At 36.7% G+C, this 16,755-nt stretch overlaps 1 protein-coding gene across 3 annotated transcripts in view; it reads right to left on the minus strand.

The window, feature by feature from the left end:
• PPP2R5C (protein phosphatase 2 regulatory subunit B'gamma) overlaps positions 1-16,755 on the minus strand; it is an 84,475-nt gene that overhangs the window by 15,943 nt on the left and 51,777 nt on the right. For all 3 annotated transcript variants that reach the window (XM_082057955.1, XM_082057957.1, XM_082057956.1), the window contains 6 exons: positions 8,822-8,932; positions 8,119-8,211; positions 7,896-8,026; positions 5,492-5,551; positions 2,786-2,894; positions 579-632 (listed from right to left, as the gene is read on the minus strand). In XM_082057955.1, the coding sequence (XP_081914081.1) occupies positions 579-632; positions 2,786-2,894; positions 5,492-5,551; positions 7,896-8,026; positions 8,119-8,211; positions 8,822-8,932 (558 nt within the window). The remainder of the gene's footprint in view (positions 1-578; positions 633-2,785; positions 2,895-5,491; positions 5,552-7,895; positions 8,027-8,118; positions 8,212-8,821; positions 8,933-16,755) is intronic.

Raw genomic sequence — 16,755 nt, forward strand, 5'->3', positions numbered from 1 at the left:
CAATCGTTTTACTGATTGCAACTCAATGATTAAAAATATTCTTTCTTACCCACTGAATATCTGGTGTAATGATGCAAAACACTAGATACTACCAAGGACAATTTAAAGCATTCATCTATGCAATTATGTGCAGCCAGACCAAAGTCTGGCTTTGTTTATGGTCCAGACTCGGTAGACATGAACAGGATCTGACTCAAAAGCCTTGCATCAGTAGATAGCCCTGTGCTCCACCAGAACATCAGTCCCTCAACAGAGCACAGTTCAGGCAAGCAAATAATGGACTAAACTGCTTCTAGATCAACCACCTCACACTCAGTCAGCCTGAACAAAATAAGCAGAACAAGCTCTGGCGTGTTTGCAGGAGAGATGCTCTTGGTACTGATTTAATTCACTTGGGACATTCCAAATAACTGTTAATAAAAACCCTAATATGACAGATCAAAACAGCTAAATATCTGATTCTTCCTAATAAAAACAATTACATATCAATACTTTGTTTCCAAAACCTTCCTAAACAGTATACAGATGAAAGGGATAATAATATTCCAGAATATATAATAATAACAATATAAACTTACTGGTTCTGTAAGTGTACTGTCCTTTTCCAAAAATTGAACTACACAGTATGCCAGCTACAGTAAAAGAAAAAGACTTTCATTAACATACAATGTGAAACTGAACACACTTTCAAATCATGACCATAAATGAAAAACAGTACTGAATTCAAATATAAACAAAACTGTTTTCCCATAATTTTAACAAGAATTATTCAGCAGACAATTTAAACAACAATAGGGCAAATACCCTTTACCAATTTTTCACAACCTTCCCAATTCTGTCCTCACCTTTTTTTGGGGTATAATATAGACAAACACATGATCTGATGTTTTTCTTTTTCAACCTAGTACTTTGCATTTCAGCACACTTCATATTTTCAAACATAGGATTTAAAAATCACAATCTTGTCATCTGAGGCACTTTTCACTCACTAACATTTTGGTATCCATGCTGATTTACTAAGTATTTTCTATTTCATAACCCAAGTTAGTTAATAATGCATTGAACAGTTGTAAATCATAGGATATTCTATATATGAGAATTAATGATACCTATGCATATCGATGTAAAACTGAAACAAGCCAAGGCTGAATTACAGCATTTACCAACTTCAGTTTGGAGAATGAGAGTTGTATCTGTGCATAAACAGTGAATCATTACATCCCTTTCAATCGACAGGCCAAGAGTCCCAAAGTAAATGGGAGGATCACTGCACAGCTCACAAACTGTTTAACCATTTTTCTAACATCTCTCCATTTATAGAAGTTCAGCTGATGAGTCCAATTCCTTTCCTGTTTCTGACGACTGCTACCAAGAATGTCTCTAGGTAACCTGAGGAATGTATACAGATCACTACATCTAGTGTTCTCTGCTAATCTAAAGTAAATTTGAATTGAATATAGAAATTAGCTTTCTTCATGCGTATCTGGATTTGGTGGCAAATCCTTCTGAATATCTGCCACTGTCTCCATGTGAAGTTTTGTGGTTTTGCTCTGGTGTGTCACACACTAAGCTCATTTGAAGTACCTTCCCATTTCATTCAGGAGAACACGTAAGAGAAGCATTCCAATGTCACTGTCTTCTTTTTACTGACAGTAATGAGGAATGCAAATCACCTGGAGGCTTTTGAGAATTAATTTGTGAACTAAGGAGAACAGATAAAGACCAATACATCTCAGGTAGGCAGAACAAAAGGCAGCGATCACAGATGTCTGCACTGGTTGAGATTATAAGAAAGGTCTGACTGGCCACACCCCAACAGGTTATGTTCATAGCATTAGAAAAAAAGAAAAACAACATATTTTGAAATGGGAGCCACTCTGGCCTACTACTTCAACAGGAACTGGTGGGAGCCCCAGCAGGCAAGATCCAAAGCAAATGCTTATAAGCAGCTCTAATTGCTAGAGAACTGTAATTATACGAATGGTGTTCTTAAAAATACAAGTTGTTAGTAATTTTATTTGAAGAAATGGTACTTAAAGCTTGGAGTACTTGAACTAACATAGAAAATGCTGAACTTTCAAATTAAAAAAAAACAAAGCTATGTAACAATCTCTCACAGAGAAAATTGCAGAATATTGAAATAACACTATTTTCTCTAACACTGTATGATTTTCCTGCTCCTCTAGGAATTCTGAATGGAACTAAAACCCAGCACAGAAGAGGTACAGCTGGTTCAAAAGCACAATAAAATTCAGAAGTCGCCCTTTTTCCTGTGTACTTCTAAAAAGATCTACTGAATTAATTAATGATGTAAATAGTAAATGCCCCAATTCTTCTCAAAACATCAACAGTTTTAAGAAACTGAATTCAGCTTAAATTCTCCAGGTAGTTTAGAAAAAAAATGTTTATAGATGACGTGCACTAAAACCACGCTCTTCTGCAATTTAGCTATGTCTAAACATTACAGACAGGAACAAGATAAGCAAAAAATTCTGTGCATGGATAAATATCAACAACTCCCACCTCTGCTAAGTACTTCATGTGTATCATCTATCAACACTACAGTGCTTTTAAAAAAGGTATTGATATACACGCATATATATTTATTTTTTTCCCTCAGGAAGTGAAGCATTACAGGTACATACATTAAAGAATTTCTGCAAGGCCTCTTAATAGAGAAATGTTGGAGCCTAGAACAGAATCCACATCAGAATGACCAGACCCCCCCGGCCTCTCTAGGCAACTTGCTTGAACACTAGTATGAAAAGCGCTGAACAAAACCTACCTGTGGATGGTAGACACTGAGTGATTTCACTTTGTGCAATGGTAACAAAACCTTCAATAGGAATATTTTGTGCTCTTCTTTTAATGGTAAGGCAAATCCATTAATTATGCTGCCAGGGAAATAAATTTAAAAATAAAAATCAGTAATTATACAAAACGTGCACTACTATAGAGAATATACCAAACCTCTTGTTTTCATCGCATGTTTTTTTTCCAATCTCCTGGAGAACATGATGCAACAGAAAAAATTACAAATTAAGCATGCACCAGAGACTATTTATTTTTTGATCCAGTTGTCTGAGGTTTATAAATTAATAGAACAGTTAGATCAGCCTCTGCCCATCCCTCACCCAAGTCTTTCACAGGTCCCAAATTCTTTTTCCAAGCAAGATATGACTATACCTACACTTTAGATTCCAACTTTTGCTATGAACTATTGACTATCATCAAAGCTTTGAATACATATTTCTCCCAGCTTCTTCATGGAATTAAAGAATGAACCAGAGACTGGATGTAGAACAGATCAGCCCAGGTGAGCATACAAGTCAAAACATGATTTCTGCTAAAACATTACTGTTTCCGCAAGACTCTCACATATAACCAAACATCATTTCAACAGACAGCATCCCAGTTACTGGAGAGCGCAGACATGCCTCAATACTGGGTCAACGGCACCTTTATCTAAAATCACAGTACTGTAACAGTGGGTTTTGTTTGCTCACTTTGCTAGCATTAACATCAGTAAAAACCTCCAGAATCCTATTGCCCATTTACTATTTTAAATCCTATTTTATTCATTCTAGTGCTTTTCAGTAACAAGGACAGAAGGCACCCAGGCAAAGCAACCTATCAAACACATCTTAAAACAAAAACAAAAAACAAAAACCAAAATCTCAACATATTAAAAAATTCAAAGTTTCATATATATTTCAGATCTCAGAAATCAGATGATGTCCCAGAATTAAAGCTAAGTAACACTCACCCTTGCTGCACATGCTTAGAAAAATTTTCACTAGTAGTGACAGTACAAGTATTTTGAGAGTATGAGGTTATTCCTCCTAAAGTCTCTTAGTGCATAATATCAAAACCCTCCTTCTACATTAATAGTTCTATGGTGCTTTTGCCATAACTTCCACATACTTGACACTATGTTAACTTCATAAAAAAGTTTCTCCAAGATGTTTTGAGGTTTGTTAACCATGAAGAGGAACAGAATTGTAGGGCAAGTTTGGCCTCGATCGAGCGTGAAGAAATTCTGTGATCCTGTCAGTAGATGATTGTCAGAAACAAACATAACCACTTTAGTAGTTCCTAGTGGAAGTGTTAATTTGTCCAGTATTATATAGCACTTAGCAAAGAATGAAATCCAGTAATTCAGCATGAAATTAAATTCCTCTTTACTTCTGACAAGTCAAAATGCAGGGACTCAACTAAAAACTATTACTCATAAGCAGCTCAATGTCAACAGCACGCTGCATGAAACTCCTAATGGATTGGAAGAATAACCAGCGCAGAACAGTTACAGCTCAGAAGCCTCATTTAACTACTAGAAATTTTTATTTGGATGTCTGGGGAAAAAAAAAATTACTTAACTTTTAAATTTGTAACACTTAAAGCTAACTTAATAAAACCAAGAATGAAAAAGCTGGTGACTTAAGTAACAGTTTTGAAGATCTAGCTCCCTGTTCTAGTATTTAAGCTTTACAGGCTTCAATGTAGCTTGTAGCTTTAATCATTGAACATCAAATGACTATTCTGGGCAGAAACGCAGACCTAGAAAATTTTAAAACAGCTTTCCAATTTCAACAACATCGTGGGCTGCAGGGAGATGCTCCTTCCCTTCTGCTCAGCCCCGGTGAGACACATCTAGAGTGCTGGGGCCAGTTCTGGGCTCCCCAGGACACAAAGGACATGGATGTACTGGGGGGAGTCCAGTGAAGGGCCACAAACATCATAAAGGAGCTGGAGCATCTGACATACAAAGAAAGGCTGAGAAAGCCTCCAGGTGCTAGAAACACGGTGACACATTGCCCAGGTTGTGGAGTCTCCATCATTGGAGATTTCCAAAGCCCAACCAGACAACACCCTGAACAACCTGTTCTTGCTGACCTGCTATTTTTATGTGCAAAGATATGGAAATGTCATAAAATAAACCTAACGAGGTTTTTATAGTGTATGTATAATGTATAAAACCCAAAAGCTTGCACATGGATTAGAGAAATTGTTTGATAAAAAACACACTAGTTTTGATGAGGCCATCAGCTTTAAGTGGTAACATTCTAGTTTCAAGGGCTTTCAGATGCATCACTGAAGTTTGCTATAAAATCAGATTGACAAAAGTTTTCTGAAGTTTCATAACCTATGCTTTGTTTACCTGCTATGCATTTAGTGATGTTAGAAGAATTTTTGAATAAATTTCAACAAGTTACATGTTATTTGTAGTTGATTTACAACTAGTATTAATTGCAAAGATCCTAAGCTACAAGACTTAAAAAAAAGTTTTAAAAAATTGTCACATCCCAAAACATTGCTACAGGTTTCAAGTTTTTTGCTGGGTTTCTGCAACTTTCCACAAAATATATTCTCTTTGCTTTGAGACAAGATTAAAATAGCTTCATATCATGTGACAATCTCTAATCCTCAACCTGATCTTCAAAGTCTACTCTGGAGATCGAGTGAGTTTAACTAAACAAAGCCTATAACTTACCTTCCCAGTATTTCCAGTAATTCTGCTATGCCATTGTGATGTTCTGTTTCATAAATAAACCTAAATAAATGAAAAGTTTTACTCAGTTACTGCTGAACAGAGACAGAAATCTAACACCAAGATCCCCATGTAACATTACAGGTAGCCTTGACCTCCCAGGTTTTAGTCAGTAAAAAGAGAACAGAAACACATAGTGGAAAATAAACTTGGTGTTGAAAGCAGCTTGATTTGTGTTTCCACATCAAGCTGCTTTCAAGCTTTGTGCTTGCTCTTTTCTCCCACATTTAGCAAAGCAGTATGTGCTTGAGCTTTTTCCCATAATCATATTCAATGCTATTTTAATAATGGAAAACTGAACACAGCAAACAATGCTTTAAATATCAAAATAACACAAGCACCTGGCATAATTAAATGCCATGACTCAGCCTTCTATAGGGCACGCAAGTACAAGGTGTTCAAACAGTTACTACTTATGGATCTAAAAAGCTCTTTGGCATTACAGATTTCCGTGCATACAAAAGGCTCAGTAATGAACAGAGGAAGTCAAATTTTCCTGAATTTTCTTTTGATAGAGCACTGTAATTTACTAGGCAATCACCTTTCCACTCCTCTTCCCAATCGCCTGAGTGTAAATTTACTGAGAGAGTTCTATGCACAACTTCAGGTATTTTGCAAATAGTTATAAAAATTTACACTTATGAGAAAATAATTCCGCTCATTTGAAAATATTTTCTATTTGACAATTAGTCATAGACTGACATATTAAGAGGTATTTTAATTCAGAATATTCGACGTGACACTTTCTTCTCCTTAAAGACCCTTTCTATGCAATTCATGCCAACAACTGCAAACAAAACTAAATACAATGACACAAAAGCTTTGGACTGAATTAACAGGATCGGCTTAATATATTTTTAAATACATTGGAAAAAAAAATATTAATGTACTATTGGGCAGAATTCTGGTCAGTGACTAAAAGACAAACCACACATTCATTAGATAAGCACAATAATAAACTGATGACTTGCAGGAAAAAGTAAAAGAAAAGGAAATATTTTTGAAAAATTCTACACATACTTTAAGAGCTTATCATGCACAACCCACTAATTCAAGACAGAAGTTGAAACAACTTTCCTCCCTGGTGCTTGTATCCAGGAACACTAGTTTACACTTGGATGCAAAATGTTTCTGCTTCTAGCTCCTAAATATGATATAACTTTCTGTTTTCTGTTTAATTTCTTTTTCCCCTAGACCTTGGTAGGGAAAGGTTGTCTCTACAGTGCAAATTATATAATCTGCCATATACATTTCAGATTTAAAACATATTTTTCTACAAACTATTACAATGTTCATCTAACGACTGGAACATTTCTTAATCTTTCATAAGCCTTGCACCAGACCTGTGTTTGAAGACTTTGCTTCCACTATTCCTGCAAGTTCTTTGTTTGGAAGATACACCTGTACTGTCTCCTTAGGATATACTGGCTCAACTGTCTGCACGACACTGAAGCCTTAATAATTATTTTAAGTAGCCCCTCTGTATCTCTCCTAAAGGCTTCCTTGTTACCACAGACTGGGAAGATAAGCTCCCTCCACAGCTGGTACTGAGGGGTGTCACTCATGGGATGGCACCGAGTACGTGTCAGCTTTTTGCTATTTTCTTAAAGGGGTAGCATGATAAATTCATTTCGGCATTAAAACAACAGTGGTAGAGAAAAAGGGAAAAATCATGGAAGAACTGTAAAACAGATACACAACATAAATATATATAGAAAAGTATACCAAAACACTAATAAAAAGGCACCATAATCTTGAATTCACACTTAACATAATGACAGTAGAAACACACTTCTAAAGACCTTTGGTAAAACTGTGGATTAATTTTTCATCTTTATATTTTTTGCATCAGGGATGATACTACAGTTTATTCTATGGTGTTAAAAATATTTCACAAGATCTAAATGGTACATCTCAGTTCTGAGGAAAGAAAAGGGAGTAAATATGTTCCTGCAAGCAACTTCCAGATCTCTAACTTGCAGAATCACAGAATGTTTGAGCCCAACTCCTGCATTAACAACAACTACATTTTATTAAGGTACTACTGAAATACAAATACTACTACCCAGTAAGAAAAAGCAAAACAAAACACAACACCAAACCTCACAGATAAAGATAACAAAACTACCCACTGAGTCACCCACAAAGTCAAATTTCAGCTGTCAAATTTATGGTGTATGCAAGACTACCCTAATTTAAATCTCCCTGGTTGGTATTAATTATAGTTAGATGTAGCAATACTGGGTATAAACTTACTAAGAATTTTAAAAATTGCTAGCACTGTCTTGGGAGTATTTTTAGTTGTATACCTGATCACATGCACCAGAATACAAACATGTTGACATACCTATAAAATATATTATTAATTTGTTTCCGTATGTAAGCTCTTAGGCCTAAGAATTTCCCATATATTCTGTGAAGAGTTGTTTTAAGAAAATCTCTTTCACGAGGATCTTCACTGTCGAAGAGCTCTAAAAGCTGCAAAGGAGAAAAACAAAAGATACACTTTACTTGAATCTTATGCACTGTAAAATAATTTAGAGTTTGAAGTTAATTTTTTTTTTCCTCACCTGTAATACAAACTTCTGATCAATATATTTCTTAGCTATGTTAGGTTGGAAATCTGGAGATTCTAAAAACCTTAAGAAAAATTCATAAACAAGCTGAAAAAAAAACAAAAAACAAAAAGTATTAGTCTTTTAAACATAGATCCATTTTAGTAGCAGCACATTATCAAAATTACAAATTAGTTACTCAGAACTGCATTATGTTTTTATTTATATTTACTTATATAATACACAGTAAAAGCTTTGCTCTGGCTCTCCTGACAAAGTATGAGAACTTAAGGTTCTCTAAACCACACTGAAATTTTGCTGAGCTCCATCACTAGATTTTACTCTGATGACGTACAGTAATTTAATATTCACCAAGCCCAGAAGTATGTGTTATGAAAATTCTCTGTTCTCCTCTGCTGTACCTCTGAAAGCCAGAGCTGTGCCAGTCAGATCAAAGCATTCATAGTGACAAACTGCATCTCATTTAAAATCACAGCAGTTACAGCTGTACTGCAAGAAACAACCCTCTAACCTCTAACAATGCTAACTGAAAATTTTAAAAAGATTATCAGTTTAAATGTAATAAATATTTTAAATATTGCAAATAAATGTAATTGACTTGAGATAAACCCATAAAATAAATGATTTTGAGTCAATAAACAATGACTTCAATGTCAAAATTTTGTTAGACTGTGACTCTTTCATCTTCCTTAAATACCTGTAGATGAGGCCATGCAGCTTCTAAGGTGGGTTCATCTTCCTCTGGATCAAATTCTGCTCCCGTTGGATTGGAAGATGGTGGTAATGTTCGAAACATATTAACTGCAAACTGAAATCAGGAATGTCTTTAAGAACTTTCAAACAAGTGAATAATTTTAAAAAGACTTCAAAGATGGTTTTGACTAAGAATTCTCCACATGAACTATTTTAATGAATGTTTGCAAAAATACAGGCTACATAACCCAGTAGTTTAAACAATAATGAGGTACATTCATTCCTTTTCAACAATTTCTAACTTGGAGAACACTTTTCTAGGCAATACTCTTTAAAGCACAAACCTACTGCCAGGACATTTGCTATGAGGATATTGCTCTGATCTCTTTACACACACATTCTAAAAGCCCAAACAAATGCATATCAAGTGTTTATACAAACATTTTTATATATACACTTCATAAAGCCTTACAGCAACCTCCAGAAGAAGTCAGAAGCAGAGATGCAAAACAAAGATTATCCACAACTGTTCTTCTTTGCAAAATGTTATCAGTTTCATTACATGCCATGAGTATATAACATGGAAAAACTTTAAAACCAATTCCTCCTTCCACCTCTTAGTGGTATTTCTCTTAAATCATGTCCATCTACCTGACATCGCAGGGTACTGAGTGGGGAGAAATGCACATCCTAATCCTTTCATCTTCCACTTGAATTCTCAAAACCCTGAAAACTGTTCAGCATCCTCGTGGAACTGGAGCAGACTACAAAGATGAATCATTTTTCAAGTAGTTGATACGTACACAGATAAATTATGTTTCTAAGTGCTTGTTTGGATGCACATTCATACTGTGTTTGAAGCAAAGTAATGCTCTTCACAAACCCTTCAAGATGAAGAAAGTTTCAAAGTCCCTAAAAAAGACAAAAAACCCATTCCCTGTCACATGGACAGAACATTTTTCCATGAGGTTGCGGTCTGGGCAAAACCTCATAACTAAGTGCATGGAGCTCGAGTTTTCTTTAATAAAAATGTATCAGCAGAAACAATCACATATTAATTCATACAATGCGTTATAATCACAAAAAGTAAAATACATTCGTTGGCTTAAAAAAAAAAATCTTATATGATTTTTGGGATAAATTTAGCACATCTCATCTAGAGTGGTGCAAAGATCTAAAAGGTCTGCAGTATCCTAAATTCTCCATGGGAAATGCTAGCCAGCCAAACCAGCTGGCTTCACTGTGAGTAACAAAGGAACAACTAACGAGCAATTCAAATGTTTGTTCTCATACCCTGAGGGGTTAATGATTAAAACTTTACTGGGCAAATTGGACAGAAAAGGTTTCTGCACATGCCAATAAGAAAACCTGAAAAAGCCTCTACTTGTATACCCAAGACTGCTATGCTGTCAATACTAAAAAGAGACTAATTCCTCAATTCCACTTGTAATCCAGAGTATTAGGTAGGGCAGATGTTGGTAGGAGACAACCAAATCGCTGAGCAAGTAGAAATATATAATCTATTTAGCCACACCCAATAGAGACTTTCTTGTTCTATTTTGTTGCTTACTCATTATCAAACCAGTACCAAGCAGTCTAAACCTACTTCTGTACAGAATAAAAGAAAAGATCAATTTGAATTAGTATATGTTCCTAAACCACCTCCACTACTTCAAAATGATCCTTTAAGACAAATGCCTCAGTCTCTCAGCAGCTTGAACACATTGCAGAAATGAGAAGGCTGCCAAAATAAAAACATAGTGGTGTTGTGTCCTAACCCTTCACAATGACTGATTACATCAGGCTTCATAAAGAAATTCACTTCAAGTCTATACCTACTTACAACACTGAAGTAAATTCTGCTTTCAAATACACAGACCATTTTGTGCTTCCTAAAAATACTCAAACATTTTAAAGTAAATTTCAGTAACATCTGCTCACAATGAGAATGGTGGCTCTGCTGAATGGAGCTACATCCTGCACAAAACTCATTTATTGAATCACCTGCAGCGGTTACACAGAGCGTCAGCATCAAGCATACATCCTAAATATGTACTACAAGTACCAGCAAGAGTTAACCTATACATTGTTATTGATATTCGATTGCTGTAAGATTGGAAGTGTCTTTTTGCAAGTATTTAAGGGTAAATCTGAGAATACACTTGCAAAGCCTGGCAAAGCAAGAGATAACAGGGCAGAGAAGCTGATCTGCCAGGGAAAAAAATTATTTGCAAAAGGCTACATCACTAGGAGCAGCATAAACATTTACTGAGCCTTTCCAAGAAAACCAATACTTGACTCAGCAAACATGCCAGTACAGGGCATCTCCAGAACCAAGTAAGAAAAAAATAAGGTTACTTCATTGGAACATGCACTGAACTGAATGTCTTACTTGAGGAATCACAGAATCGACTGAGTTGGGAAAGACCTCAGAGATCATCAGGTCCAACCCTTGGTCCAACTCTAGTCCATTTACTAGATCGTGGCACTAAGTGCCATGTCCAATCTCAGTTTAAAAACCTCCAGGGACGGCGAGTCCACCACCTCCCTGGGCAGGCCATTCCAATGCCTGACCACTCTCTCTGTAAAGAATTTCTTTCTAATATCCAGCCTAAATTTCCCCTGGCAGAGTTTAAGCCCATGCCCCCTTGTCCTATTGCTGACTGCCTGGGAGAAGAGACCGATCCCCACCTGGCTATAACTTCCCTTCAGGTAGTTCTAGAGAGTGATGAGGTCACCTCTAAGCCTCCTCTTCTCTAGACTAAACAACCCCAGCTCCCTCAGCCTCTCCCCATAGGTCTTATGCTCAAGTCCCTTCACCAGTCTTGTTGCTCTTCTCTGGACTCGCTCCAGCACTTCAATGTCTTTCCTGAACTGAGGGGCCCAGAACTGAACACAATACTCCAGGTGTGGCCTCACCAATGCAGAGTACAGGGGAAGGATCACTGCCCTTGTCCCCTGCTGACCACACTGGTTTTGATACAGGACAGGATACCACTGGCCCTCTTGACCACCTGGGCACACTGATGGCTCATGCTGGGCTTCCTGTCAATTAGTACCCCCAGGTCCCTTTCTGTCTGACTGCTCTCCAGCCACTCTGTGCCCAGCCTGTAGCGATGCAGGGGGTTGTTGCGGCCAAAGTGCAGCACTCGGCACTTGGCCTTATTGAACTTCATCCCATTGGAATCAGTCCATTTTTTCAGTCTATCCAGATCCCTCTGCAGAGCCCTCCTGCCTTCCAGCAGGTCGACACTCCCTCCCAACTTGGTGTCATCAGCAAATTTGCTGATGATGGTCTCAATCTCCCCATCTAAATCATCAATAAAGATGTTAAACAGGACTGGACCCAACACTGACCCCTGGGAGACACCACTAGTGACTGGCCGCCAGCTAGATGCAGCCCCATTCACCAGCACTCTCTGGGCCCGGCCCTCCAGCCAGTTCTTAATCCAGCAGAGAGTGCACTTGTCCAAGCCAGGCTACCAGGAAGCAAAAGTACATTTTATTTACTTCATCAGCCAAAAGTTTCCTACACTTTTAACAACTATGTAATATAGCTCAATTTGAGAAAAAACCCTAAACCCTACAAGTTTTAATTTACTTACAATATAGCTATTCAGAATGCAAGATCTACTCCAATATCCCATTTAAGATATATTCTTTATGCCACAATTTCAATCTTTTGTTCAAATTCCATCACAGATAAAAATCATATGTGCCATACACACATTCTTATTATTTTCTCAGGTTTTATTGAGGTTTTTTTTGGTTGGTTGGTTTGGGATTTTTTTGTGTCTTTATTTTTTCAAATCTTATCTAAGCTTTCTTGCTGATAATTTGAAGATTACTTTGAAAGCTCTGAAAGATTAAGCTGAGTTTAAAGATGCTACTTCGCAGACGAATGTGTTCCACCCATCTTTGGTGGGATCTTGGGAAAGGCAGCAGAATGCCATGTTTCTTTCTTCACATGCTGACTTCTCATCAACACCTCCACTCACAGTTTAAAATAATGCTGTGAATTACCTATTAACTGGCAGGGCTAAGGAGCATATGTACATGCTGTCCTGCCATCTCACATGTGACAGATGGCAGAGCAGACAGTGGGAGGCAGTAGCAAACCGTATTAGCTAAATCTGCAAGAATGACATCATTTTCCCATGAAGGAAAAGTCATCCTGAGGCTGTATTTTTCTTCAGAATATTCCTTCATTTCAGCCACTGAGATGTAGGTCTGATACAGACTGAGACTGACATATCAGAATAATTACTATTTCAGAGAACTAAAACTAAAGCTAAAATATCTTTATGTTCCCCTTTTTAAAAGCATGGACATCAAGCAACTAACAACCTCCAACCTTCGCCTAAAAAATATGGTGAAAACAATAATCAATGCTCTTCCAAGAAAATAAATCCAGGAACACTAAACTTGAAATTTAAAACTTGCTAAGGTTGTTAAGCAAATGGAAGAATAATCGGCTTTTTCTAGATGAGAAAGTCTCGGGCTCTTGCTACAAAAAAGAAAAGTCAGGTCATGTAAGGTACAATGTTTTACATTTTTTATTTTTGAGAATATCAAACAGAAAGATTTAAAACCCCAAACCAGAATAATTTGTTCCATAAGCAATGGAACAAATGAAGCCTGATTTGATGTGCTTTGTGTTTTATATTCTTGACTAACAGAACACAAATTGCTCAAATCAAGGTGCAGCATCTCTCCAAAGGCACAAACCTGAAACTCTCTCATCTATTAAGCCACAGAAATTTAGGAAAATTTACAATGAATTAATATGAGTGAGACCTTTACCTTTCTGCCAAAGGCTGATCTTTTTCCTAACTTCTCAGTCTTTTGACCACACAGACAAGTTGCAAAACCTAATTTTCTCTAAGGCAAATTTCCCACAGAAGTACTAAATAAACATAGCGTAACTTCAAACACAACCCCTACTGCAGCTCCACCCCCCTCCAACAAAACCCCACAAGCCCCACCAAATTTATGAAACGTGAATCTTTAGGAAAACTGGGCTACTGTGTTAAAATTCTCTCTCTGCTGTTACCACTGACAATACTTGAATGCAAAGGCCATAACTTAGGAAGATAGCAGAACAAAAAAGGAAAAGCAAACAAGCTGCATTTTTACTGCATCACAGACATGCTTGCTATAATGGTAGTTATGCACCCTGCTTTTCTGGTGGCCCATTTTGTATAATCCTGGAGAATATTTTCAAGCAAGTAAGTGTCAGAGATATCTTTATGCATTTTCTCCTCCCTTGTGCTGAGAAGCCTGAGTGAAGCCTCACACGAACAGCTCTGAACGTCAAGCCATAGAATCTGAAAGTCTGTGCCTTCTATATTCACATCCTAATAGCTAAATAGAACCACAAGTAGTACACTTCTGTTGACAGTAACATCTCGTATTCTAGACCAAAGATCAGAGAAAAAAACTCCAACAAAACAACACAAAACCCACACACCCTCAAAACCCCCAAAACAATACCGCCACCACCGAAATCAATCTCTTATGTGTATAATTGAGTATGTAATTCAATTTTCATAATGCATGAAAAGTTGCAGGGAAAACTGCATCAGTTGCTAAATAAAACTACGTATTGTCAATTTTATAAAGTAGTATTAGCCTGTGTGCTTCACAAAAATGGTAATTTGCCATCCACAAGAACTTCATCATCACCACCACTAAGGAAATTATTCTGGGAGCTACAGAACTAAGTAAGCCATATTTATACAAGCTTTTGATCTACTTCTTTCTTAGAAAACAGTCCTGAACCTCCACATGCAGGACTGCCCAGCCTCCTCAGGCTCTCTTCAACAGCCTCTGGCTGACCAGCTGGGAAGAGAATATTCATATTGATGTCCACCTTTATAGTCCTTAAAAGAGATACAATCCAGATACTGCCCATCTTTTCCTGAGGTGGAAAGCTGCATTAATTTGGAAAGCAACATTAATTTGGGTCTGTATCCTACATAGCTAGCAAATCTCAAAATTCTACAAAACCAATACTTCTGACAAACTAGTGCACAGCAGAACATACTTCTACAGTCCAGTTTTCTTGAAAAGCCAAGCTAAAAAACCCAAACATGCATTCTTATTAAAAAAGAATCTGTAACAGATGCTTTTGATCAAAAAACCTAAACTTATCATTTATATTTACAAGATTTACTCAGACATTTAACTGCATGGCTTATGATTTTGAAAAGAGGTAAGTTCCTGCTCTGAGGCTAATAAATTCAACCTTATGATATCATAACTGAGAAACTGAACTTGTTATACAATTATTTAATAAAAACATTTCCTTTCCCATCACATCTTTGTGTACAAATGCAAAAAAAAAAAAAATTAAGAATGTGTCAGCTGGCTCTTTGAGGAAGAAAGAGAAGAAACTCTTGCACTAACACTGGAGAGTAACACTGAATCCATCTTAGAAATTAATTTCTCTCATATCTTTTGAAAAGGAAACTTAAGATTAACATTAAATAGTTGAACTAAGCCACTAGATTAATATATAGCTTTAAGACAAGATCTTACTATAAATTAGGCCAGGGCACTTGAAGCAAAAAAAGGATGAGGGTGAACACTATAATTGTAAAGAATAAAGGACCACCAGATAAGGTAGATGCTTCTCGTATCAGAAAGAAATAAGATTATAAGCTATTGAAAAGGAAAATATTGACTATTTCTTGGTCACTTGAATAATTTTACTGAAAATACTATTCCTTCTTAATATAATTAAAGGGAAGTAACAGCACACAACTTAGCATAACTTATATGTCTTGGAAGATTCTTGAAGTACACAGAGACATGAGATTTATTTTTCCCTAAAATACACAAAATTAACTGAAATCTACTGCTAGAATTTAGCAAAAATACATTTCAAACTATATGTACAAGGCTCAAAGAAAGAGGCTGACAGTGCTACTGCAGGAGGAATACATTTCTTTTTGGTCATCTGTTCTGAAAGTAATTGTTCCATAGAAGTGGCCTAAAAAAACCTGCTATCTGAATTTAACCTCAAAATAATAGTTCGGGTGCCTTCACTGACAGTGTCTATCACAGCACCATGGAAGAACCAGCAAGGAAACCCCACACCCTTTAGAATCTTGCACATGAAAAGCATTTTAAAGTCATTGAAAGAATTGCCAAACAGATGCTGCGTGCTCCCAGCAAAATGCTGGCAATTAAGATAGCAGCCAAATTCTGCACCAAGATTTATGAACTGATCGAAGTGCAGCCTTTATTACCATTAGTTGCATCTGAATGTGAAGACAGTGTATATTCTCCTCAGCCAAATGTATTCTGGCCACAAATGTTTACTGGAATAAGATAATGCAGACACATAAGGCAAAAATTATAAATTATGGGCAGTTAAGTCTTCTTATGCAAACACTAATGTCTGACATAGATACTCAAGAACTCACCATGAACTCCATTTTACCTAAATGAAGACTCAGCAAGCTTAACTCTCTTTCATAACTCCCCTTTCATCACTGTCAAGTATTCCAAAAGAAGCAATCAATTCGCAAAAACCAATGATACAAATAAACTGCCAAGACATGGGAAAAGCCATCATACCCACATCTCCTCATTAACCATCCTCAATGCTTCATGTACGTGTTTGACATCTAGAGTTGTAAGCAATCCTCACATACTCATAAGTTCTCATGAAAATAACTTCTGTATCAGTAAACACTTATGGCTGATTTAGATAACAAGCAATCTCCAGAACAAACAACATTTTTTATACTATAAATCCTTAGAATCTTTGAAGAAGCTTCAAAGTCTGATCTGTGCGAGGACCTCAAAATTTGACTGAGTTCACATTTATGTTAAAGAAACACTTTTCTTATCCCCCCGAGAATTCACCCCAAGCTATAAAGTTTTGGGAAAAAAACACGACACCACACACCGTCAAGAGTTTCTTCTAGG

This window comes from Streptopelia decaocto (genome assembly GCF_964273445.1).
Source record: "Streptopelia decaocto genome assembly, chromosome: 7".
NCBI lineage: Eukaryota > Metazoa > Chordata > Aves > Columbiformes > Columbidae > Streptopelia > Streptopelia decaocto.